At 35.3% G+C, this 26745-nt stretch overlaps 2 protein-coding genes across 3 annotated transcripts; one reads left to right on the forward strand and one right to left on the reverse strand.

The window, feature by feature from the left end:
* Positions 1 to 1136: 1136 nt before the first annotated feature.
* Positions 1137 to 7295, reverse strand: LOC112053622 (retinal rod rhodopsin-sensitive cGMP 3',5'-cyclic phosphodiesterase subunit delta). The gene is made up of 5 exons (XM_024093098.2): positions 6968 to 7295; positions 5524 to 5555; positions 5165 to 5316; positions 4597 to 4733; positions 1137 to 4032 (listed from the first exon to the last, which is right to left on the reverse strand). Exons 1-5 carry the CDS (start codon positions 7036 to 7038, stop codon positions 3951 to 3953), a joined length of 474 nt encoding a protein of 157 aa, XP_023948866.1. The 5' UTR covers positions 7039 to 7295; the 3' UTR covers positions 1137 to 3950.
* A 385-nt stretch (positions 7296 to 7680) lies between these two features.
* LOC112053623 (ubiquitin-protein ligase E3A) lies at positions 7681 to 26705 on the forward strand. Of its 2 annotated transcripts, none has more exons than XM_024093100.2 (16): positions 7681 to 7893; positions 8138 to 8354; positions 8964 to 9103; positions 11335 to 11471; positions 12359 to 12541; positions 13320 to 13435; positions 14063 to 14285; positions 14808 to 14977; positions 15352 to 15520; positions 17091 to 17228; positions 17569 to 17771; positions 18742 to 18923; positions 20484 to 20652; positions 21210 to 21377; positions 22911 to 23066; positions 24645 to 26705. In XM_024093100.2, the coding sequence occupies exons 1-16, from the start codon at positions 7859 to 7861 to the stop codon at positions 24981 to 24983; spliced, it is 2745 nt and encodes a 914-aa protein (XP_023948868.2). In that variant the 5' UTR covers positions 7681 to 7858; the 3' UTR covers positions 24984 to 26705. The 2 variants fall into 2 exon arrangements, with proteins under 2 accessions (XP_023948868.2, XP_052738018.1); XM_052882058.1 differs by having other exon boundaries at positions 11398 to 11471.
* Positions 26706 to 26745: the final 40 nt, after the last annotated feature.

Here is a 26745-nt window from a genome sequence, read left to right on the forward strand (position 1 = left end):
TAATATATTATTTTATTTTATAGCCCGACCCAGGACTCGAATCAAGAACATCGTGATCAGAGGCCTCACAAAACAAACACTGCCTCACGAGGTATATTAGCTTAACCACAGATTAACCTAATCATTACGTTACCGTGGCATAGAGTACTATTAGCGCCATCTAGAATCTATACTTATAATATGAATTCTGTACATTGAAGATATTTTGAAAATTTTTGTTGGGGGGCATTATAAAATCGATACTGAAGCTAAAAATTTTTTTCGATATTTTGTCTGTCTGTCCGTGTTTTCCGGTGTTTTGTCCGTCCGCTAGTCTATTATAAATGCACTTTAGTTTCAAAAACTCCATTTTAAGTAACCGTTTCAATTTCATAATATTCTAACTTTTTAATCTCGCTACTTGCCTATAATATTTAAGCTAGATACATCTTGATTCTTGATCAGGATCTAGGACAAATAAAAATCATCTAATTATGACTATATTTAGAAATACGTGGGTAGCGTAGCTTATAAATTAAACAAACAACTAAAAGTACGTAGTACGTACGTAGGTAGCTATTGATACTTTACTTGACTTATTTAACACATACCTAATACATTTTATGCAAAAGAAGCTCAGTTATACATAGGATTTATGATTAAAGGACGGACACATTTTGATTATGTTAACGTTCAGAATCGTTTTTATAATTATGTGGACACAACACTTATATGCAAAGTAAAATAAAATAACCAAAGAGATGTGTCACATCTCTTAAATGGAAAGAGTTTGCGTTTGACTTACCATAGAAAGTTTAGGTAAGGTACATGCATAATAATTATATTTTTTTATGTAACATAATTTAGCTAACATATTTTATCAAGAAATTATGATATACTTATTATGCAGAAACAATTAAACTAATTTTCAGTACTTATTGCAAAAGATGCGTTTAACCTGAAAGCGGTCTAGATTACAATTTTTGAAAACGTGTCAAATTATCAGTAATGCGCAAGTTGCGCCAGCGCAAGTTATATTACTTGACGATATGACCTCCAGTCTTTTTAAAAAAATCCACAAGATGGCGCTCTTTCCTGAAATATTAATACTTGACTTTCCTAAAAATATGTACCTACTAATTTAAAAAAAAACAACATTTAGGCATTTATTTTGTTATTCCCTTAAGTTTTAATAACATTAATTTTTACTTGTACACCATAATAATTTAAGTAGGGTTCCTTGTGGACTACGGAACCCTAAAAACATTATTCTTACAAAATAACACAGAAGCTGTTGATGTTATAAAAGGCTGATAATGATAAATATTTCTATTTATAAATTTGAAGACCTACAGTTAGTACTATACAAGAAGATAGATGACATTTCTCCATTTATTTGTTTTTTTTTTATAGGTTAATAATAAAGACCAAAATAGTGATTAGGCCAACAGGCCTAAGTTATCTGAAAAGGTAAAATAAATGCAACTTTTTGGTTTGCAGAATTCATTTTAATTGCTAAATAGAGATCCTATAGTTTGGGGGTAGTGAGCGAAGGAATAGACAAACACATTACTCGCCGGCTATTATCAGCTTATGTCAGCAATAGGTACTGTAGGATTGAGATTTTATTATTATTGTTAATAAATTTAGTAATTCATAACATTTCAATGTTGCTTTTAAAACCCAAAGCTAATCCAACTACTCCAAGCAAAGTACTTATGCTGTACTCGATGTGCACTATTTACCAAAAAACGAATTAAAAATGAGGGTATAAATCCCAAGCCATTTCACACCTATTAAATTAATTTGAATAATAAGGTTAAGACAATTAAATATTGTAGTCAATGTATGTATTTTGGATAATATTTTATAAAATAATAATACAATAATTTAAAATAAATATGTTATAAAATGACATGCGTATTTACCTTCATTTCTAATTTGTTGGTACTTTGTTGGTTAACAGTGCACAACGTGTATGGCTCTAATAAAATTAAATTGACAAGTTTTATTGTCACTGAAATGTTATTTTACTAGTAAAATAACATTTCAGTGATAAACCTCGGACTATAGTATTCCATTGGCTAGGATAAAGTATATTACGTTGATTCAACAAGGCACTAGATGGCGCTGTTTGTTGGTATTATATTTATATTGTCTATGGATATAGGTTGCTTTTATGCTATTGTGCACATCGCAACAGGTGGCGCTAATTATCGACTTCATTTTTCTGTATCCACAAAAAGGGGTTAATTTTGCATGCGAACGTAATATAAATACTTTGACTAGAACACAACTTCTTTAACATTTATTTCGTGTATCTTTGGAACAAATTTTGTATTCATACAAGTTAATGTTTTTTTTTATAATTCTAAAGAAGCAATATATGTTTAAGAACATTTAATATTTAAAAATACTGATAATAAAAATTAGAGGACATTTTATTTATACTTAAAAAAATATTAAAATAAAAAATGCATTTACAAACTCAAATAATTTCATTTATCTAAACAAAATAAATGCTACGTTGTTTGCAACTTGTAGTTTACAGTTTATTAAACCAGTTCTTAAATAGCGTTAATAAGGATAATTTCAGATTCAATTTACTAGCTAATATCTTTAAAAGACATTATATTTGTTACATCTAATCTAATAATTATATAAAATTCTCGTGTCCCGGTGTTTGTTACCAAATTCCTCTGAAACAGCTGGCTGGCTCGATTTTAATGAAATTTCGTGTGCATATCGGATAGGTCTGAGAATCTGCCAAACTATTTCGAATACCCTTGTGTGTGACTTATAAGGTAAAACAACAATTATTGAGTCAGGTAATAAATACATTAAAATGTGTTTACAAATCTAATACATTATTATTTAAACAAAATATTAGGTAAATGCATCTCTTATAAAGAAGTGGATGCACAATCAGCAACCAAGAAACGTCCCCACTCAATGAGTGCCAAACACAACTCCTTGGCACTCAATTCAAGTAGTCGCATTTACAAATTCAACCTAAGGTTTAATTCGCTATGAATTTGGGACTTTATTGAATATTGGACTATATTTAAAGTCCTTTAGGTATAATTTTCTTTACCAATATATAATTTCCTAAAACTGTCAAAGCCAGTTTTTAAATGAAATTTTCTACATGATTGTGCGTCTTTTTATTATAAGAGGCCAATGGATAAATGCTATAAATTGACCTCCATGTATACTTCTAGATTTTAACAATTGAAATATTAACTGATTTTTGGAATTACTTTTATTTGATATATAATACTAAAGAGGTAAGATTTGATATTTCGTTTATTTGTTGATTCAACTTAAAAACTACTCAAACACTTTTGAAATATTTTCATCATGTGGATGTACTACTTCTTCATCAAGTAACGTAAACAATGATATTAGAAGAAAAAAGAGGTACATAGGTTACATAAACCACATGAGACTGAGCTCAGGTTTGCTAATTAGCATAGTTTTACCGTGTTACTTACGGTCGCGTATAACCTATATGCCTCTTTTTTCTTCTTCTAACACCATTGAACGTAAGCTATATTTTATCCCCGTATTCTCATGAGAAATACGCGGGTCAAACCGCGGGGATTTATTTCATATAAATATCCATTCTTAGATACTTATTTTTAAGTAAAATTAAATTAATTTTTCAAGTTTCCCAAAAAACACATAATAATTTAACCTACCGTTAATTAACCAAAATCAAGGTATATTCATGTTACATTTGTAAATCTTTGTGTTATTTTTTCTGTAATGTCAGCCACTGACGATCAAGTAATCTCACATGCCTATAGCGCTAACGGCTTGACGTCTGATAAAACTGATCGTCATTGGCTGACTTAACTGTACAGAAATATAAATAAAAATTATTTCGTAATTTCTTAAATCCGTACAAAAGTTCTAGTAGTATACATACAAGTCATTGTATTCAGAAGTGCTTTACACAGACGGGTTCATTAAACGTAAAATAATCTGACACGCGACGTTGTTATCAGCAAATCTCCGTCGAAGAATTTTGTTTCGATCACGACATTACCACTGGAAAATAAATTAGATATTTGTTATAATTGGTACTTAAAATATTAATAAAACAATTTTGTCAATGTAATAAAAATATATACAACTTTAGTGCTACAAAAAAAATATTTACGACTGCGAAACCAATATTTCTATTATAGTGTTTTTGAGATAGCATGGGATAGACAGTTGCTTTATGACTTTCAATATACGTACTATTACTATGAATCGCGGCAAACTTTCAAGAGTGAAACGAACTGTCACTGTACCGTACGTAATGTAAAAATGAATAAAGGTGAAGTTATTGAATTTTAGCAGATGTAGGTAGGTATATGAAATATTACTGGGTAACCTTAACCTAAGTACCCGTCCAAATCTTTTTGATATTTGATTACAGTGTCCATGAGTAGAGTAATGACAAAATAACCGTAACCAGACAAGTGACAGCAGTGATAAGATTTTAGTAAACAGTAACATGCACCAGATTTATTAAATGTGTAATTTGTGAACTAATGATCACCCAAACCAAACGTCAGAACTCGTTAATAACCATAGATAAAAGTATGCCATTAACCATATACTCACTTTAGAACATTAGCAGGCATCATCTGTGATTCTGGTGCCGACTCTATGATGGATTGCCAAGTGTTGGTGGAATTAGGTATCACATAGCCAAACTCGAAAAACCATTCTTCCAGACATCTCCCTTTGAATAATACTTTCTGAAAAATTAAAACAACAATATTATATTAACATTTTTATTAAAAACTTAAAAATGAAAACCACATGCCAGAGGTATTAATTGAATTTGGGTATGAACAATCTTTGAAAGGAAATAGAACAATGTAAAAGATAAAATAGGGCCCCTTAACTAATACTGATACAGGGCCCAGTTCCACAGCCCTCATGTTAATACAAAACTATGTATGTATGTAAAATTCCAAGATAAAACAAAAATTTTTGCAAAAACAAAAATTTATTTTAATTTAAAACACCACCATTTAAGTGGAACTCTATGAACTCTATGCAAACGTTTACTATGGTGTCATAAATGTCTTGGCTCTAATTCGAATCTCATGCATATTCCAAGATACATCAGCATTTACTTTTAATAGTCTCTCGTAGAAACTTTGAAAAAATTGTTATATCTTACTTGTTCCAACCGAAACTTGTCCATGGACTCTATAGAGCTGAAGTTCATCTCACGGGATACAACCCGACACTTGAGTATTCGTTTGGGGACCCTCGCCTCATGCTCGACATCCGGATTTGACATGTCTTCATTATGCTGCCAAAGAACTTTACCTGTTGAATAATTTTTTTTAGTAAAAACACTTATTTCCTAAAAAAAGAAAGGTATTTAATTTTAGTAATAATTGGGTATCACAGCTTGAATCTAAATAGGCAGGTATTAACTAAGAAAACACTCTAAGTTATGGCGAAAAACCAATATCTCTGCAGTGATTTATGCTTTGTAATCTTAATTTTTAATGATAATAAAATACAAATTACCTGTGTCTACATCTCGCAAATTCATGTAATTGCTGTATAAATTATTAAAGATATTTATTGTTGTATTAAAGTAAACTATTAAAAATTAATTTCTATTAAAATTATTCAAAAAATGTTTTTGAAATGGTCAATATTAGCTTAATATTAACATAATTATTTAATGATAAAAAATCATATGGTTTTATGTAATTAAGTTGATATGGACTCTATTTATAACTCATGATGTTTTCCTTCACCGTAAGTAATATTTAATTTCTTAAAAATGTTCAGAGGAACATGTCACAACAGGATTGAACCTACGCCCTCTGAATCGAAGGCAGAGGTCATATCCATCATATGGGCTATCACGTCACAAACTTTACCACAATATTAGTATCTAGACAATACAAATTACAACAAAGGGACAACAAAGTATGAAAACTGTTCCCAAGCCATCCAGAGATAAAAACTGGAAATCGAAACCATAAAGCCTTTAATGTGCTAAGCTGTGACAAGCTGTGAAGAAAGGTTTATTAATCAAAGACACATAGAATACTAAATTTATAATTAAACTAATAAGTTTCTGTATAGTTATATATAGATTTATTACACCTTAGCTCAATCACATATTGAGCTTGTGTATTACCTACTAAAATTGTACTTTTCATTGCAATGCCACACTTTCACAAACAAGCAATTTGTGAATATATTGAGGAATCTAACAGAAATAATTTACATATTATGTACATACAATGTCATCAATAACAACCCATAGCTGGCTCACTGTTGAGTGCAAGTCTCCTCTGAATGGATGAGAGGGGTTGGGCCTTAGTTTACCACGCTGGCCCTATGAGGATTGGCTGACTTCACACACTTGGAGAATTAAGAAAATTCTAAGGTTTCCACACAATGTTTTTTTCTTCACTATTTGAGATGTGATATTTAATTACTTAAAACACATTTTAAGAAATGTAAATTAATTTATTAATTACAATCAACAAACCTAAGGTATATTGCATCAAATTAAGCAGCAGACTGGTCTTGTGATGTCTATACTAATATTATGAAGTTGTAAGATTTAATGTTTTGTTTGTTTCTTTATTATAATTTAACGCAAAAACGACTCAACCATATTAAAAACTTCTTTCAAAGCTACATCACTAAGTAAAATAGGCTATATTTTATCAGATTAAAATCACAGCAACTGGAACTATGCAGGTGAAACCGTGGGACGCCTGTCACAAAACTTTGTTCTATAACTAAAAGCTTAGTTAAAAGCTAAAAAGCTACTGTTAATTTGCACTTGATGTCAGCATATCATATTAATAATCACATAAGTTATCATATGGTGTATATTCACCATATGATAATATAAATAATGAAAACCATATTGATTAGTAGCTATGGCTTCTAGAAGACCAACACAATGACTCACAGTTGATAAAAACATTTAATAAAAGGATACATTTGAAAACCACTTAGGACTGATTTGATTCGCTCGTGCTCGGGCTCATCGGCTGGCATAAGTTCCGTCATCGTGTTAAGTTAAACTATTAAACTACAGGTAAAGGTAGAAAAACACACAATAATTTGTCTTTCGCACACTCTTAGCAGTTGGATAACGCTTATCAAAGAAACAATACAGCGAAAGCGAATCTAGAATGTTTCAGCACAATATATATATTTAATACATGTAAAAGAGTTTAATAGCAACAGTAATTTTCATTAAGCGAAATATTACAAAATTTTATTCACGTTGCTGAGCTACTTAAAAATACAAACAAAAACTATTGACAGTGACAGTGACATGGTGACAAACAAGGAACATATTTGACAAATGACAATGATCAAAGACATGAAACTAACACGAGAGAGTGTCAACTTATGGACTTCAATGATTTGTACTCTGGGATACTATCGTATTTGATGTCTGTGGATACATAGGATAAGGGCGGCCACACACACCCTTTTTCCGCAGACTTTACATTTTTCTTTTATTTGAAATGTATATTGACACAAGGGCTCGCATTCGTTACGTACGGAATTAGCTCCGTTAGTAAAAAAAAACTGTCGTAATTTAATATATTTATATATTAATATCAAGCATTCGGTTTTCCCAACACGGAAATCGGATTCGGAATGAGTACGGAAAACGAGTGTATGTGGTCGGCCTAAATAATTCAAAATGGCGTTTGACTTGACAGATTGTATTCGTAAAAATTAATGAAATGATAATTAGTAATTTTTGTGTTTAATTTTGTGAAAACATTAACAAAGAAGTTAGGCAAATAGCGAATGTTTATTCTGTTGCCTTTAGGTTACTCAAATTAGATGATTAGAAGAATCATTTATTTCTATGAACTCGAAAAGTGAAACCGACGAAGCTTCAAGGTAAATTCGTCTTTAGGGCAGCCAATTTTCTATATTTCTTTCAAAAATTTTATTCACTTTACACTTTATAAAGCAGTTAATAAAATTTGATGTTATAAATAACCTGAATCGGTCAGTTTATCCCACTACGTAATTAAGATGAAATGCTGGACAGAGGTTATGCATTACTTGCCATTTTCGATCTTTGTTGACAAAGTGACAATTGAGAAAATTGTTGACTGAACCTTCGATTGCTTTGTTTCAGGGGGAACGAAGCATCATCGTCAAATAACGAGTCCACCCCAAGTATCCCCAAGAGCCACTCTGTGGCTGGTTTATGCGCAGATACGAGTTCAAACAAAACTAAGGACATCATGAAGCGTGCGGCAGCAAAACAACTAATTGAACGCTATTTTTACCAGCTGTTAGATGGTTGCGGTAACCCTGAGTGTGACAACCAATATTGTGCATCTAGTGGAGAGGTAAGTACCCACAAATAAGTATTGACAGTAACAGCCTCACATGGTAAATAATAATAATAAAAAAAAAAAATATTTGCAGTAACATGAATTTATACCAATAAAAACAATGGTGACTATTGTAGTAGGGTTGCTGTAAAAAGCATAATTTATTTACTTCATATAATCATATAATTGAAATAAAAATGTATACCACACAGCTGAGCTTGTACACAAATTTATATTTTATTTATAGTTTACCTTTTAATCTAACATATCAGTTATTACATGCTTCATTGTCATCAAGCAATTCTTGGTAATTGGGATGACATTTATGATTCTGTTTTTGAAAAGGACTTCATGATCAAGTGGCTTATTGATATCCATGTTTAGGACCATCACTTTTATTTTGTTATTGTCATTGTTTTAAAAAGTAATAAATTGAAAACACTTCAAACCATAAATTGAAAATAGGATCCTTCAAAATCCTTACAATATTAATTATCTTTGATTTTTGTCAACTGTGGAAGACATTGAAGGAGGCCTTTGTTCAAAGGAAAAATCAGAAGCTCTTACAAATGTTTTTTAAAGACCACATCTTACTTACTGTATTAAAACATTGTTTGACTCTAGGCCCGAAATCTGACTCCAAATGAAGCAGCTGCGGAGGCAATTAAGTTATTCTACACAGAAGCACGTCTGTGTGACTCTTTGCCTAGTAAGATGCCTCGAACAGATCCATCAATCAACATTGTTTGTCCTCCAACCCCTTGGTTAGTATGATATTCTCTAACCCTACTAATATTATAAACACGAAAGTTTGTATGGATGTATGTTTGTTACTCTTTAATGCAACTACTACTGAAGCTACTGAAAGGACAATGGGCAAAAGTTGTATCGGTGAACTGAGTAAATCAAAGTTGTGTCACAAGATTTTCATGAATATAATTCATTTTTTAATTTATAAATGTTACTTTAATTTATATGATATCACGAAAACACCGTCAATTAAAAATAAACTACTATTTTGTCTTTAATAAGGTCGCCATTATTCGAATATCTATGTATCTAAAAGGTTGTCATGGTAATTTTTACTTACATGACATATAACATGTCACTTTATGTATTTTTATTTTATTATTTATATCATTTAAACGATTTAATACCGCTATTGTCCACATTTATTTTGACCGTGACAGAAATAAGACTCAATAATAATATTAGAAGACTCCATAAGAATTTATGGATTAGTGTAGGGTACTTCATATAGTTTAAGTTTTAAATACATCATGGAAATCGGTAAGAAACGTCCACATATTAAAATGTTTTTACTTATCGAAAGAGGCTTTAAACAACTTATTTCAAAAAAGAATAGCCAACAATGCAGGATGTCAAGTACGTGGTCAAGTAAGTATACACACATATGTGCATCTCGCACTGGCTTATCACTAATACATTGCATGACCTATTAATTAGGAAATAAACTTAAATGAAACAGGACGAAATTATATTCCATAATATCTTTTACTTTTTAACCAGCGTTTTAGTTCTGTTAAACATTACGTTTTGTGTAGGTAGGTATGTAAAATGCGTAACTCGACACTTGCTGATTACCGCGAAATGCGATTAATTATCATTATATGGTAAATTATATTTAAGAGTTTTCAAATCATACATTCAATTAAGCTTTATTTCATTGTGACACAATAAAGTTGATACCGATACAAATCTTCATAGTCACTTGGTCAATGTCCTTTGGAATGGAAATAGATTTTACTCAGGATTAACACATAGGCTTCTTTCATCCTGCAGTATTTGTGAAAACTAAATTTCATGTGGACGAAGTCGCAGGCGTCCGCTAGTACATAACAAAAATGAGATTTTATAAAATTTCATATCTATAGTTACAATAATTGAAAAAATTAGTTACTTTTTTCCACAACATTGTGAGGTTTTTATACTTGTAGACCTAAAATAGGCACCGCAACATTTCTCGAGGTGAGGTAAAGACAAATGTACGCTAATAGTGGCAGAGTGTGAAATATTGTCTGCTGGGCTAGGACAACTTGACTGTGATGGACCTGCCAATGCATAGCTTTAAGCAATGTGTTAAAAAACATTTGCTTAGTCGAGGTTACTACAACATTGATGAGTTCCTTAAAGATAAAAGCGCTTGGAGGCCATTGGATCAGCTTCCACCTTCACACAGGAAATAAAACTATAAGAAATTGTAATTGTTATCAATTGTAAATTATAATACTGTATGACTTTTTTAAAAGAGCAACTGTTGAGTTTCTTGCCGGTATCTTCTCAGCAGAACCTGCCTTCCGAACCGGTGGTAGAATCTTTACAAATAGTCAACTGACGTGTCAAAAGTGCTTGTAAACTGAGCCTACTTGAAATAAATGATTTTTGATTTTTTGATTTTGATTATTATACACACTTTCTTTAACTACAGTTAAAGAAAGTGTGTATAATTTCACTACTAATATACTAATACTAGCGGACGCCCGCGACTTCGTCCGCGTGAAAAACGATGTAAACTTTCAACTACCCCTACCCTACCCCTACCCTACCCTTAGAGGGTATAAAAAATAGATATTGGCCTATTCTCTTAGATACCGTATAAGCACAAAAAATTTCATCAAAATCGGTCAAGCCGTTTCGGAGGAGTATGGCAACGAAAACTGTGACACGAGAATTTTATTTATTAGATACTATACTAGCAGATGGCCGTGAATTTGTCTGTCCTTAGACCTCTTTAATCCGGCCCTATGGCAAAATCCGTTCTTAGCGGTTATCTACTGACTATATACTATCTCCCTGCCAAATTTCGTCTTTGTACTACTGTCAAGCGGTTTTCTAGATTTCGTGATGAATGACCTTTTGCATTTATATATTAAGGTTTTTCTCTTGATAAGACCATGTCCTTCATGCATGTTTGGCCATAGGCTATAATTTTTATAATTCTGCTTATTACTAAGGACAAAATATACAATTTCAGTGTGACAGGCACAGCAATGAACATAGTAATGGAGGATAACATCAGTGACTTTCCCTCTTGCAGTTCATCACGATTCATGGACAAGTTCAAACCAGACTCTAGTCAGCAAATGGATTCCAAAAATATTAGACATAACAGTAAGATTTGTCATATTACTAGAATGTAGTTTGTATTGCCTGTGACTTCATAAGCAAATAACACTCCCTTTCACATTTTAAAATATAAGTCCATATATATTTTGAAATTATCTATTAAATAAACAATGTATTAAATGATTGCTCTTTTTACAGAGCCTAGTTAGTACTAGGATATAATTGAATATGTAATTTTGAAAAGGGTACAAGTCAGATATTCCGTATAAACATCTCACAAACATAAAATATCTAACGACATTAGATAACTTTAAAAAAAAACGTTTCGTAATTTTCGAAGGCTATTTAACATGAAAATGTAACACAATAGTGACTTTTAGAAATTATACACTAGTTTGGAAAATAATTTGTTTTTTTTTTATTTCCTGGACTTTTTTAATTTTCAAACATGAAATTAAACATTAACATTTTAAATTTCAGAAATTGCATATTCAATAATATAAATTATAAACAAAAAGTTCTCCAGACAATAATGTTTTCAAATACTATGAATAAAAGTTGCTTACTGCTAATTCAGTAAGGAACTGTTATTATCATTAATTATTCAAAATTATCATTAGTATTAATGACTAATTATATTTTATAAGGTATAACTTACTCTTAATAATATTCTAATTATCCTCTTTAAATTTTACTTTTTCCCATACAGTACTAATTATCTAATTATGCATTAATTAGAGATATTCCAACCTGTTTAAATACAACATGTCCAACTTATTTAAATACAAAACTATTTAAAGCTTTTGAATTAGTATCCTTTTAACATCCTGAAGTGACAATGAATGATTCTAGTGAAATAGTGGAATATAAAATAATAAAAACAAAATGGCTCCTTCAAGCTTTAGACGAATTGATGATGTCGTTACTTACAGATGGTGCACCGTTAACTGAAGAGCGCATATACCAACTGTGCGATGAATGTCTCCAATCAAAAAAACCACAGTATCTAATCAGAGCCCTGGCCGAGGCGTTCACACAGCCAGCCGTGTTGGCCAGATGTTTTCAGAGGAAACTTGGTGATACAGATAATAGTAGTGAAGGAAAGAATAAACCAGGTATGAAGCCCTATATTTACTTGTGATCAATCTCACCTGACCGAAACTAATCCTAACACTCCGGCCGCACCGCTGTGCCGGCCGGAGTGTTAGGATTAGTTTCGTCGCGGAATTTCTTGATTCGCTCGCCGCGTTCAAAGCCCACGATAAAAGCTATGCAAAGCTTAAAATATTTTTTTTCAAGTTAATTTAACTATAATTGTTAGAAGTGTTTAAGAGTTTTCATTGAACACGCTGCTTTTATTTATTTATTACGAAACAATGTATTACGCTTTTATAGAAGTGTCGCACGCGAGCGAAATTGCAGGCGTCTGCTAACAATATGATATGTTCTAGGTACGAATCATCACACCACTACAGGCATAGCCTAAGTAAAATGTTAATGTAAAAGTTTAACTAGTTAAGTTAATTTATTATAAAACACGGCTAAAACTCACGTAATGCAACGGCGGAGAGGCGGCGCGGTGCGCAATTTGGAAGAATCAGCTCATGACTAAGGGCCCCGTATGTGTTCGAAACTAGTCGGGCAAACTCCAACGTTGCATTACGTGAGTTTTACCCGTGTTTTATATTCAATTAATATGAATAAAACTCACGATAGTTTAAATTCTAAAATAGTTAAGTTAAGTTAACTTAAAAAAGTTAATTAGGTAAAGTAGGATTGCCTGAGTTTTAGACTTAGACAGACATGAATTTAAAAGATTCCTAATCGAAATCGCTACTAGACATAAAACTAATAGTAAAATAATCATAGTATAATTTGGCTTTTCTATTTTAGATAAAGAATCCAAAGCTATGTGCTCATCAAGTGATCCCGATAAAGATGTAGACAGTGTAACAGGACCTGGGCTTGATGTGGCATCGTGTCGGAGAGCCTTCCAGTATCTTGCTAAAGTAAGTGTTTCCAATTAAATTTGTGAAAAAAAACCAACGGATTTAAAAATAACTAGACAAACAACCTATCCAATCCATCCTGGTGGTAAAGTATTTTTTTTTTATTAGTATTTATACAACAAAAATTGAATAAAAGAAAATCAAAATCTTTTTTCATAATATTCATTCAGATTGTACAATATTGCATCGAAAACTTTGAACGCAAAAGTTTTAAACTCCCAAGTTTAATTCCCAGTTCTTATATAGCAAAAATCATTCATGTTCTCGTAAGAAAAAATACATGGCCCTGCCATAGGCCATTAAAATAGACATGATTTACAGAAAAAAAAACACTTGCTTTATAATTAAAAAAAGGGAAAATTAAAAAGATGAGACGAGACGAATATCATAGCATTCCATGGATTCACCGTGCGGGTGCCGCCTTGCTATAAAATTGAAATTTAAAAGGCACCGCTTCAGCAATTGTGCCACTTTCTTTTTGGCCACTAATAGAAAGTCCCAGATCGTAGGAAGTAAATTTGGTATTTCGTCTCCCCATATCTTTCTATAATTTCCTAATTCGAAATTAATGAAAAATGAAAATGAAATTAAGTAAAAGTATTATTAATGTATTTATATTCATAACAGGTGCCATCAGAATATTACAGTTCGGCCCTGGTGACTGCACTCTCAACGCTCGCCGAGAACCTGATAGTTGAGATGAAATTATCAAAAACCAAGACGTTGACCTTAGATGACACTGTCAATTGTTTTGTCATCGCCTTCGAAGTGCCAGACCTTGGGTGTAGTCGATACTTGGACATAGCACTACCACTGCTGTGTGTTGCCGCTGAAAATTTGCCTGTTATAGGTAAATATGTTAATAATGAATATAAGATACGAACTACACCCCAACAAAACAATACAAAGGTTTTTAGATCATGTTCCCACATCCAAATTCATCATAGGTATATCCTACTAATGTTATAAACGCTAAAGTTTGTATGGATGTCTATTACTCTTTAACACAGCAACTAGTTAACCGATTTGGATGAAATTTAAAATGGAATTAGATAATACCCTGCATTAACTAATTTCTTATTAGAGAGACGAATATCTTAGCATTCCATGGATTCACCGTGCGGATGCCGGGTCCATCGCGTGGTAGAGAGAAAAACTCCGAGCGGAGTCCCGAATTTGTGACTACAGGATGTAGGGTTAAGGTATTCCTTGACGATCGATCAACACTCCGCGTTTTCTGCTCGTGTTGTTCTCCCTGCAGTCAATCTTTGCTTTTTATGTATAAATTAGTTAACCTTATTTACCCGAATGTAACATAAAAATCAATATATTCAAATCTAGTCATCATCCCTATTATGTATTTGCATTTCAGCACAAGCAAAGCTAGCTAGAATATGGGCTCAATATTGCAAAGACAGTCTGCGCCACATACTGGAGACACTACAGCAGCTGATCACGCTCAGAGTTATATCCACCAACTATGTGAGAAATTTTCAACTTCAAGACGACCACACTGTCACCATGGCAACCAAAATTATGAAGGTAAGTCTCAAGACATGTACCAGTTTTGCACAGACCAAAAAGTCAAAGTCAAAATTCATTTATTTCAAATAGGCTTAGTTTACAAGCTCTTTTGAAACGTCAGGTAATAATATTAAACTTCAGATAATGGTGATAATAATTATTCGAAAACTTAAAATTAAAGTTACGAGGGTTCTAAACGCGCCTTGGTCCAAGAAGAGCCACACAGCAGTGAGCCGAATATGGGTTGATAATAATGATGATGATGATGAGACGTCTGTTACAGACCAATTTTACGACAGGGCCGGATTAAAGAGATCTAAAGGCTCACACAAGTTTTAAATAAAGTCCTTCAATTTTTATGCTACAGACTTGAAACTTTGCGTCCCTTCCAGATACTGTACTACGCCAACATGCTGGCGGGAGTGATGGAGCCCAGCACACTGCGCGAGGAGCCCGTGGTGATCGCCAGCCAGCTGGACCCCCTGGGCGACGCGCTGGACCACCTGTACCCGCTTTCCTCCATCAAGAACTTGAAGCAGGCTCCGTATGAGGACCCCCTCGGTGAGTGTACAACATGGACACCAGTGGCGTGCACTCCATAGATGCAAACACGCGCTGCCTACCCCTGAGCACTTACTACGAATCTAAATCCTAATTGGTCCAGGTCTAGTGGGAGGCTTCGGCTGTGGCTAGGTTACCACCCAACCGGCAAAGACGAACCGCCAAGCGATTTAGCTTTCCGGTACGATGTCGTGTAGAAACCGAAAAGGGGTGTGGATTTTTATCCTCCTTCTAACAATTTAGCCCGCTTCCTTCTTAGACTGCATCATCATTTACCATCAGGTGAGATTGTAGTCAAGGGCTAACTTTTAAAGAATAAAAAAAAATCAGAAGGAATTGTCCATTTTATTTGATTTGTATGTATCATGCATACCATAGTTAAAATTCCTGTGCACGCCACTGCTGGACATTTGGCGTGCGTTAGCGATGTATATGTGTATCCAAAGGTTGTTTAGCAGATATTGCTATAAGCAATAAGACCGCCTTTGTACTTACTTGTTTACTATGTTTTCTTGTATTTTCTTTGTTATTGTTTTTCTTTTACAATAAAGTATATATAAATAAAATAAATAAATATGTGCCTATTTTGTTGATAGTTTGATTAGTGCCTACTCTGGCAAAAAACAGTTTTATGCACACCTCTGCATACAACTATACAGTGTGTTTTAAAAATACCGTCCGATCCAAAATGTGCGTGTAAGAATTATAATTCGCCGCCGCGGATCATCATCGACGACGCGCATAAGAGTGCCGCATATCCTAAAGGGTAGGTAGTAGGTACCATCGTTTTCGGCGCCCACTGTCTTTGAAACGCCGCGCCGCCGCCGACACGTGTGATGTCTGTAATGCTGTGTTTAGTTTGCCTGCGCGACTCGCCCAAAATGCAGACTTAAATTAGTAGTAGTAGATCTATGTTTGACAGAGCTACTACTGTGTTCCAGAGTAAAAGGGATAGTTTCTGGTGTAATGTATGTTCAAGGAGATCATTTTCCATTAACCATTAATTCATCTGCCATCGTCCATCTGCGTAAATTAACTTTTCGTGTTTACACACATCACAACACGCCAGTTATGCAAGCACGCATGCATGCATGTACATAGCACAAGATGATAAAGCACCTTGACAAACCCATCACCTTGTTGTGTGTACTTGTGTGTTTACTTGCCCATTCAATACCGCTTTGAATAGAAACGTGTAAACGCAGCACAAAACATAGATGGCGGCGTTTTTATTTTGTAGTAATGCCTACTAATATTATTAACCTATCTCAACTTTTGGTAACTTTACTGTGGCTTTTGTGTTGCAATGTAAGTTTTTATAATTTTGCATTTTATATGTTAATTTCGGGCAGGGAAAAAAATGTATTTCTTTTAAAATAAGGACTGCATAAAGGTAATGTATACATGATACCTAAGTACACCCTTAAGGGCCGGACGGGATTTCCTACAGCACACTGTATAATTCACATATGTTTTATTAAATTTAGATTCATTCATGGTATACCTCTCAAATTCATATTTTACTAAAAGAAACTATGAAATGTGACTTGTGTTTGTTTTGTTTTTTCAGCCATTGAATTAGGTATAAATGTATTAGACGCTAGGAAACCTTATTTGCCATTTGAAGAGTTTTATAACGAACCACTTAGTGATACTATAGAGATGGATATAGATTTAGCTAATTGTAAAACTGATGTCGACGACATAGGTAAGTTGATTTTCATTTATATTGTCTCTAAAATTTTAAATCATGTTGGCTACTTAGTATAGTATCCTAAAACTTGTTTATGTTGAAAAAATAAACATTTTATCAGTTTCATACTGTCATGCTTTTCATTATATTCCACTCAAAATTATTCAAGTGAAATTTCTTAAATCACATTTCATTTTCTATATTAAATGACATAATTTTCCCATACACTTGTATGCTCCGTTTAACTAAAAAAATCGTTGAATAACTTGCATTATTCATTTAATATTCATTGATTAACCTGTTTAGGTCATGGTGTCTGTTTCTCATGGTGATAGTGATGACGATTGTCTTTCAGGTAATAAGTTCTCGTTCCTAAAATATCCGTTCATACTGACGGCGGCGACCAAATCGCTGGGACTGTATTACGAGAACCGCATCCGCATGTACTCGGAGCGGCGCGTGTCGCTGCTGCACGCGGTGGTGGGCGCGGCGCCGCCCATGCCCTTCCTGCGGCTCAAGGTGCGGCGCTCGCACATCATCGACGACGCGCTGGTCGAGGTGAGACACGCCCATGTTGTACAACGAGCGCATCCGCATGTACTCGGAGCGGCGCGTGTCGCTGCTGCACGCGGTGGTGGGCGCGGCGCCGCCCATGCCCTTCCTGCGGCTCAAGGTGCGGCGCTCGCACATCATCGACGACGCGCTGGTCGAGTTGAGACACGCCCAACGAGCGCATCCAGATTTGATACTGTTACAGAGGGCCTTATTATTAGGGACATAAGGTCTACAATTGCTCGGCAATATTTTTCCCTTATTAAGTAGTTGTTGTAGTTGTAAATAAGTACTTACTCGATAGTTATCGTTTCACGTGATCAAGTTGTCGATCGGATCTGTTAGTCCCATACATTTTTGTTTTCAAAGCGTTAGCGCTTATAGAAATAGATCCGATGTGCCATGGCTAAAGGCCCTGGATAGATAATTCGAATATTCAAGTGAAACATCAGCTTTCAAAATTACGTATTTAGACATGTTTTTTTTTATTCTTTACAAGTTAGCCCTTACAATCTCACCTAATGTAAGTGATGATGCAATCTGAGATGGAAGCGGGCTAACTTGTTAGGAGGAGGATGAAAATCCACACCACTTTCGGTTTCTACACGATATTGTCCCGGAACGCTTAATCGCTTGGCCATACGTCTCGGTATGGTGGTAACTAGGCACGGCCGAAGCCTCCCACCAGGCAGACCTGGACCCAATTAAGTTAACCTGAATCGGCCCAGGCGGGGACCGATCCCATTACTTCCGTCCGTCTTTTAAATCCACCGCGCACATCACTGCGCCACGGAGGCCGTCAAAACCGTATGGGGCGTTTTGTAGGGATCCGCAAATCTGACCCTTTAAATCCCTCTAGTTCCGAAAGTAATGATCGCAGATACCCTGTTACATTTACAAAATTGCCTTACTATTAGCATACTCTTAATTTATATACAATTTAAAAAAAAACTGTCATCATCCCTATTGTACACAGCTGGAAATGATAGCAATGGAACGCGCACTGGATCTGAAGAAACAACTCGTTGTAGAGTTTGAGGGCGAGCAGGGCATAGACGAGGGTGGAGTCAGTAAGGAGTTCTTCCAACTTGTGGTGGAGCAAATATTCAACCCTGACTACGGCATGTTCACACAGAGACCTGACGAGCTCACTGTCTGGTTTGTATGTTTTATTAAAACTAAGCTAATTAGTTAACTGCTGCTGTAACGGCAACCAGTATTAGAGGGGAAATGTTCTAAAGGTGGGTACAGATTGGTGCAATGCAACATGTAATGCAACATGCAATGCAAGAATTTGACGTCCACATTGCTGCAATGTATCACGAATGCTCGTGGTTTGGACGCCTCGCGCGCACGAACTGCGCCTGGGTCGTGCACGCTCCGAGCGTTACAACTCGTGCGCGGTTCGATCCGAGATTTGTCGGTTTTTGGTACGAACACAAAGGGGCGCGCAGTGTGCGCAGTACTGAGCCGCGGACGGTCGTTCGTTACGTTCGCATGCGCAACGATCATGGCGGTGAAAGAGGGTGCGTGGAGTGATGAGGAGTCACTTTTATTGATAGAGGAATACTGAACAATAGAAGTTTTATGGAACCCTCAAAATGAATACTTTTTAAACAAAATTTGAGTGACGCGGGCAAAGAAAATAACACGTGTGACGAGGGCTAGTGTTTGTTACGAAATGCGGGAACAGATTTTCTCGAATGATTCGTAGTCAATGCGCGTACCGCGCGCGCCACACGTCCAAGGCAGCAGGGAACATGCAATGTAAGGCAGAATATTACATTACATGTTGCATTGCAACAATCTGTACCCACCTTTAGGAAAACGAGCTTAGATTTCATACATATCTTATACTAAACTAAGATTTTCTGTACGTTTTTTAACAACTACACAAAAAGGTATTTTTACGGAGCTCTTTAAGTGATGGTCACGATTGTAAACTATGAAACGTCAATTCTATCATCATCATCATCATCATATCAGCCGATGGACGTCCACTGCAGGACATAGGCCTTTTGTAGGCCTGACTTCCAAACATCACGATACTGAGCCACCTGCATCCAGCGAATCCCTGCGACTCGCTTGATGTCGTCAGTCCACCTGGTGGGGGGTCGGCCAACACTGCGCTTACTATTGCGAAGTCGCCATTCCAGCACTTTAGCTGAATATCATATATTTCTCTCCCCCAACTATGATGATTGTGCAAATGCACATTATGTTGTCAAACAGTATTAGGCTGTAGAGAATGTACCGAAAATTATATGTACATACCAGCGGCGATGAGTTCAAGCAAGCCGATTCCCGCCGGGTTACCTTTAAAAATGCCATGCCTATTGTTGTATCTATCTAGATAACCGGAGTTTGTATCACACTGTATGAGATTCCTTTTCTTTGGGACAACTTAACTTCATTAAATTCAATTCTTCGCCACTGGTACACATGCTACACGAAATACATAACCTATCAAAGGCAGTCTGGTAAATCTTATATTGTGGAGATCCTTAAAAAGCAGTGTTTCAATATATTAAAAATATGCTCTGTTACTATTTGGAAACATTAAAATATTAATTTTAAACCAATCTTTGAAAATACAACATTTTTTTAATGTCACATAAACATATATGTATGTATATATATGTATATGTTACATTAAAAATATATCTATGTATATGTAGTATAAACATTTTTTTAAACAACATTTTATACCAATTCTAGGTTCAACCCCACATCCTTTGAGACTGAAGCACAGTTCACATTGATCGGCATAGTGTTGGGACTCGCCATCTATAACAATATCATACTGGCGGTTAACTTCCCCATGGTCGTCTATAGGAAACTGATGGGGAAGAAAGGCTCCTTTGAAGATTTGGCGGACTGGAATGCGGTTAGTAATAAACACATAAAGAATTATGTACAACCTAATTTCACAGGGACACTAAAAATATGCTATTTTAGGGTTGATAAAAAATATATATTTAAATATTTTAAAATTAGTTCTTGGGTCCAAGCACAAAATATTTATTCATGACCATACTGCTCAAATTTTGTTTATATTTATGGCGATTCTGACAACTATGAACCAAACCAAAATAGTAAGGTGGCGGTGTAATATTTTTTTTTATTTTATAAAAAAAACCGACAATCAATATATAAAATAAAAAAATGGATAACTAAAGATATTGTATCTAGTGGTCCTTACATCACGTCATATTAAAGTGGGCGGATAATTGTGCCTCTTGAGTATATTTGTCTTAGGATGCACCAAGGCCTAGAAAATGCTTGGAAGAGACGCCTTAACACTATAGTTTACCTTGTTCAAAGTTTTGTCCATGAATATCAACACAAACTTTGAGGACTATTTTTCATGAATAAATATCTTGTTTCGATCCCAAGGACTAGAAACTAGTAGAAGGATTAATTTTTTTCTTTTTTCTTTTTCAGACCTTATACAACGGTTTAAAAGACATGTTAGAATACACAGGCAGTGATTTAGAGGAGGTATACTACCAAACCTTCAGGATATGTTACACAGATGTTTTCGGCAACAACATATTCCACGATCTAAAAGAAAATGGCGACGACATATTTGTCACGCAAGAAAACAAAAGAGTGAGTTTTTAACTGATAACTGTAAAAAATTTAAAAATTGAGTTAAAATACATAAAATATTCTACGTCATTTCTCGCAATTTTGAAAATAATGACTCTGAAAACAGGGGTTTTCACCATTTTCAGTAATAATACTGCAAGAGTCGAGAACCATCTTTGATTCAATAGAAAAAAGTAATTTAGGTTTGTGGTGTAAAAATGTCGGACATGTTTTTATTTTGTTAATTAATTGATTGTCTTGCTAAACAGATATAGTCAGGGATCTGTAGAACATTTTTTACAACTGATTACTAACAAAGTAAAAAATAATGTTGTAATCATTTTCTAGGACATTACGGCCTCCGTAGCGCGGTGGATTTAAAAGATGGAGGTCCTGGGTTCGATCCCCAGCTGGGCCGATTGAGGTTTTCTTAACAGGTCTGGCTGGTGGGAGGCTTCGGCCGTGGCTAGTTACCACCCTACCGACAAAGACGTACCGCCAAGCGATTTAGCGTTCCGGAACGAAGTCGTGTAGAAACCGATAGGGCTGTGGATTTTCATCCTCCTCCTAACAAGTTAGCCCGCTTCCATCTTAGATTGCATCATCACTTACCATCAGGTGAGATTGTAATCAACTTGTAAAGAATAAAAAAAAAACATTGTGACTGTTGAGTTGTATAGCTATTAGTTGTTAGTAACAACTTTTGATAAACTTCCCTCCTCCCAACTTGTATCAATAACAAGCTTATTAAAAGTTGATACTAACCAGCTGTTTTTTTACTATTGCTTAATTAATAGTTATACAACTTAACAGCCACAATGTCCTACTAAATGCGTGGTATATTATCTCGTTCCGACGCTCAGAAATTTTCATTTCCTGGTAACTCAGTATACCAGAATCAAGAATTTTCGTAAATAAAAAAGTTAATTGTCACATCGAGATGAAGCTACTCACGAAAAATTAACTTGATAGTAATCAGTTGTAAAAAATGTTCTACAGACCCCAGACTAATAATATGTGTGAATATTGTATTCTTGTGTTGTTTATTTCATTATTATAACACCACTTCTGTATTTTAAGACTATGACGTCAGAACTTCTTTCTGTCAGTCTTCACATAAATTTAAAACAGCATTACACTCAAGCAAGCAGCATTACCAAAAATGAAATTGGTAACATATTTTGATACTTTTTAATTTTCGGCTTTAACCAGATTATTTCTTTCTTAGTATTACTGTTATATTTCGTCGTCATCAACCCATATTCGGCTCACTGTTGAGCTCGAATCTCCTCTCAAAATTAGAGGGGTTAGGCCAATAGTCCACCAAGCTGGCCCAATGCGGATTGGCAGACTTCACACACGCAGAGAATTAAGATAATTCTCTGGTATGCAGGTTTCCTCACGATGTTTTCCTTCACCGTTTGAGACGCGTGATATTTCTTAAAATGCGCACAACTTGGAGGTGCATGCCCCAGACCGGATTCGAACATACACCCTCCGGAATCGGAGGCAGAGGTCATATCCACTGGGCTATCACGGTTATATTTATTTCAGGAATTCATAGACCTATACGCAGACTTCCTATTGAACAAGTCAGTGGAGACGCAGTTCAAGGCGTTCAGACGCGGGTTCGTGATGGTGACGGACGAGAGCCAGCTCGGCATGCTGTTCCGGCCCGAGGAGGTGGAGACGCTCGTCTGTGGTAGCAAGGTTAGTAGCAGTAGTTGTAGTAGTACTAGTAGCAGTATATTGAACAAGCCAGTGGAGATGTACTTCAAGACGGTAACCGATACTTCGTAAGTTAAATTCCTTCCATACAATAGGCTACTTGCCTCTTTTGTAAACAGTGTTTAAACTGAATTATATTATATTTTGTCTCGTCAATAATAACCAGTAAAAAATTAATATAAATGAAAAAATATGTACGTAAAATTTTTGCCGCCGAAACACAACACATTAGCAAGTGACGTCATTCATAGAGATAACAGCGTGATTGGCGTTTGCAGTGATGTGATTATATCACGTCACCGCAAGCACCAATCACAAACCGATGCCTTGTAGCGAATGACGTTACAGTTTATGATTGGCGTTTGCGGTGACGTGATAAAAATACAATTTTGTTTTATAAAAATATTACAATTACGAGATTATTTTCACAAAGAAAGATGTGATTAGAGTTTCTAGGCTTCTAAACTGCCTCAAATGCCTCAAAATGCAAAAAATCTTCTTAGTTTTGTACGGCAGGCGAGTAGCCTATTGATCATTCATCATCATCACAATTATTATTAACAGCCAAAGGACGTCCACAGCTAGACATAGGTTTAAGGACTTCCAAACAATACATGCAGCAAGATCAAAGAAGGAAGCTACCTGGGTCATACAATGCGAAACTCCAAATATGACTTGCTCCAGCTAGATAAATTCTATCCATATAATATCCAGGGAAGGCCTGGTTGTAGACATACATTATGGCTCAAGAACTTTCGCCAATCTATAATAATATTATAAAGTTGAAGAGTTTGCTTGTTTGTTTGATTCAACGCGGTAATCTTAGGAACTACTGGTCCGATTTGAAAAATTCTTCCAGTGTTATATTGCCCATTTATCGAGGAAGGCTATAGGCTATATATTATCCCCGTATTCATATGGGAACGGGAACCACGCGGGTGAAACCGCGCGGCGTCAGCTAGGGGTTCAATATAAGTTCACTGTTTCGGGGGGGTAGTGAATAAAGTAAAATTCGCCTTAATGATTGCTAACCAATAGATGGCACTAATCATCTTGGCTCAAGGACTCGCACCATTGGTTCAATATGAGTAGCAGATCACAGTTTCGGGCAGTGAATAAAGTAAAATCAGCCTAATTGCTAACCGATAGACAATGGCACGATTTTTTTTTTATTCTTTACAAGTTAGCCCTTGACTACAATCTCACCTGATGGTAAGTGATGATGCAGTCTAAGATGGAAGCGGGCTAACTTGTTACGAAGAGGATGAAAAACCCCACCCGTTTCGGTTTCTACACGGCATCGTCCCGGAACTTTAAATCGCTTGGCGGTACGTCTTTGCCGGTAGGGTGGTAACTAGCCACGGCCGAAGCCTCCCACCAGCCAGACCAGGACCAATTAAGAAAATCTCAATCTGCCCAGCCGGGGATCGAACCCAGGACCTCCGTTTTGTAAATCCACCGCACATACACACGGAGGCCGTCAAACAACATAATAAGAATAAAAAAATATCAATTAGTTGTTATTAAAAGTGTTTGAAAACGAAATTTCCCTCATTCCAGAACTTCGATTTCAACGAACTGGAGAAATCAACGGAATACGACGGCGGCTATACAGCAGAGTCGCAAACAATAAAAGACTTTTGGAGCATCGTCCACAGTTTGTCTCTAGAGGACAAGAGGAAGCTCCTACAGTTTACGACAGGGTCGGACCGAGTGCCAGTGGGGGGGTTGAGCCATCTGAAACTTGTTATAGCTAGGAACGGACCTGACTGTGCCCGTCTACCCACCGCCCACACGTGTTTTAACGTTTTACTCCTCCCTGAATACGAAAACAAAGAGAAACTCGAAGACAGACTGATGAAAGCGATAAGTTATTCAAAAGGCTTCGGTATCATATAACGAAAATCCTCGCTAACAAAAGATCACTTTTCGTTGATATAAAATATACTAAATAAATATATTATATACATCGATCTCCTATTAAAAAGTGGATGCACAATCAGCGACCAAAAAACGTCCGCACTCAATGAGTGCTAAAGACTTCTTGGCACTCAATTTAGGTAATCGCATTTGCAAATTCCACCTTAAACTCAATCCTTAAGGTTGAATTTGCTCTGAATATTGGACTATATTTAAAGGCCTTTAGGTATAACTTTCTTAACCAATAATTCTAAAACTGTCAAAGCAAAATTGGCCAGTTTTTAAATGAAATTTTCTACATGATGGTGCGTCCATTTATTATAAGAGATCAATGATTATAGACTTGAAAAAAATGTCCGATACTGTGTCATGCTTTTATTAAGAAAATGTACCTTATTTAGATTGTAATAATGTTTGAAATCGATTGTTTATATTGTTTTTAATTGGCACTTCAACACAGTTTGTGTATTGTCTATGAAGCACTGAAAAGCGACTGTAAATTTTATCTCTTATTCAATTACAAACAATCTATGAATGTGTTAAGCAATAAAAATGATTTAACGTATAGTCAACCTATTCTAAGAAGTCCATTTGGCTTGGATGTATTGATAACTCTTATGACACTCCCATGATATGCGGGCGACGGGGGCAAAAAGGACTGCGTGGGTGTCAAAGCCGCTCCCGGCCCCCGCCGGCCTCCGGAAGTGTTACGAACGAATTTGCAACGCTTTATAATTTAGTCTGATGACGTCATGTTCTTTGGAACAAATGGAAAGTACCCACAAAACTGATAGGAATAATCATTTTCACTATTAAAGTATACAGAAAACAACGAGTCCTGGTTGTCAATGACACAAATTCGCAATGTCAAAATTGACGTTACGTTTGACGTCACAGACTCCCAGTGGCCCAGGTCCAATGCCGTCAATATTTCACTTGTATATTCGTACTTGAAAGTTAGATTAAGCTCAATATAGCATAATATAGTGGCTACATTATGGCATGAAGATGTTTGCACACTACCGAACAAGCCGCAAGCGATGAACACTAAATTCACTTAAATCCAGGAGAGCTATTCAGTAACGATGTTTAATATAACAACCAAGTGCAAGTTTCAAATTCACCTCTATCTCTGTTTAAATCGAGTTAGAAGCTCACACTGTCGAAGTGATGAAAAAATCGTTATTAGCTATAATAATTTGTTTATCTAAACGTGTCTTATAGACAAACGCCGATTGTGTGCCAGGATTCACATCCTGTATTGCATATAAATCGCGCCAGCGCGGGGATAAAATGATAAAAAGGGCTAAAAACTCGTAACCAATGACGCTTAACAACCGCGCTAAAGCATAGCTCGGACTGCTTTAGTATTTTAGTCGAGTACGAACAATTTTTGGATTTACCGCCCAAAAATCGTTCGTACTCGACTAAAATACTAAATTAGTCCGAACTAGGCGTAACAGTCGCGGGACTATGCAACCGACCTTACAATACCTTGCCAGTAATGTGCAATCAACTTTAGCGTACTATGATTTTGTGTATTTTTCTGGTCAAATAATTTGTCATACAGCTATTTGTTGTATTTTATGTCAATGATGAAAATTAAATATTGCCTATTGTTGTAAAGCCGTTCTTGGCGTATTTGTAACATTGATATAATTGATTAATTAATTAATTAAAGTTTGTTTTATTTATACATTACATTGTTGTTTTATTTACAAAATTAAACACGTGTTTACAT

The sequence above is a fragment of the Bicyclus anynana genome, chromosome 6 (genome assembly GCF_947172395.1).
Source record: "Bicyclus anynana chromosome 6, ilBicAnyn1.1, whole genome shotgun sequence".
NCBI lineage: Eukaryota > Metazoa > Arthropoda > Insecta > Lepidoptera > Nymphalidae > Bicyclus > Bicyclus anynana.

Coding starts and splice junctions, on each gene's coding strand:
- LOC112053622 (XM_024093098.2), bottom strand. CDS start 7,038: ATGACGGAACTTATGCCAGCCGATGAGCCCGAGCACGAGCGAATCAAA. Junction 5,556..6,967: donor GTCCTAAGTGGTTTTCAAAT/GTATCCTTTTAT, acceptor TAATTTATACAG/CAATTACATGAATTTGCGAG. Junction 4,734..5,164: donor ACAAGTTTCGGTTGGAACAA/GTAAGATATAAC, acceptor TTAATTTTTCAG/AAAGTATTATTCAAAGGGAG.
- LOC112053623 (XM_024093100.2), top strand. CDS start 7,859: ATGAACTCGAAAAGTGAAACCGACGAAGCTTCAAG. Junction 14,286..14,807: donor TGAAAATTTGCCTGTTATAG/GTAAATATGTTA, acceptor TTTGCATTTCAG/CACAAGCAAAGCTAGCTAGA. Junction 15,521..17,090: donor TCCGTATGAGGACCCCCTCG/GTGAGTGTACAA, acceptor TTGTTTTTTCAG/CCATTGAATTAGGTATAAAT.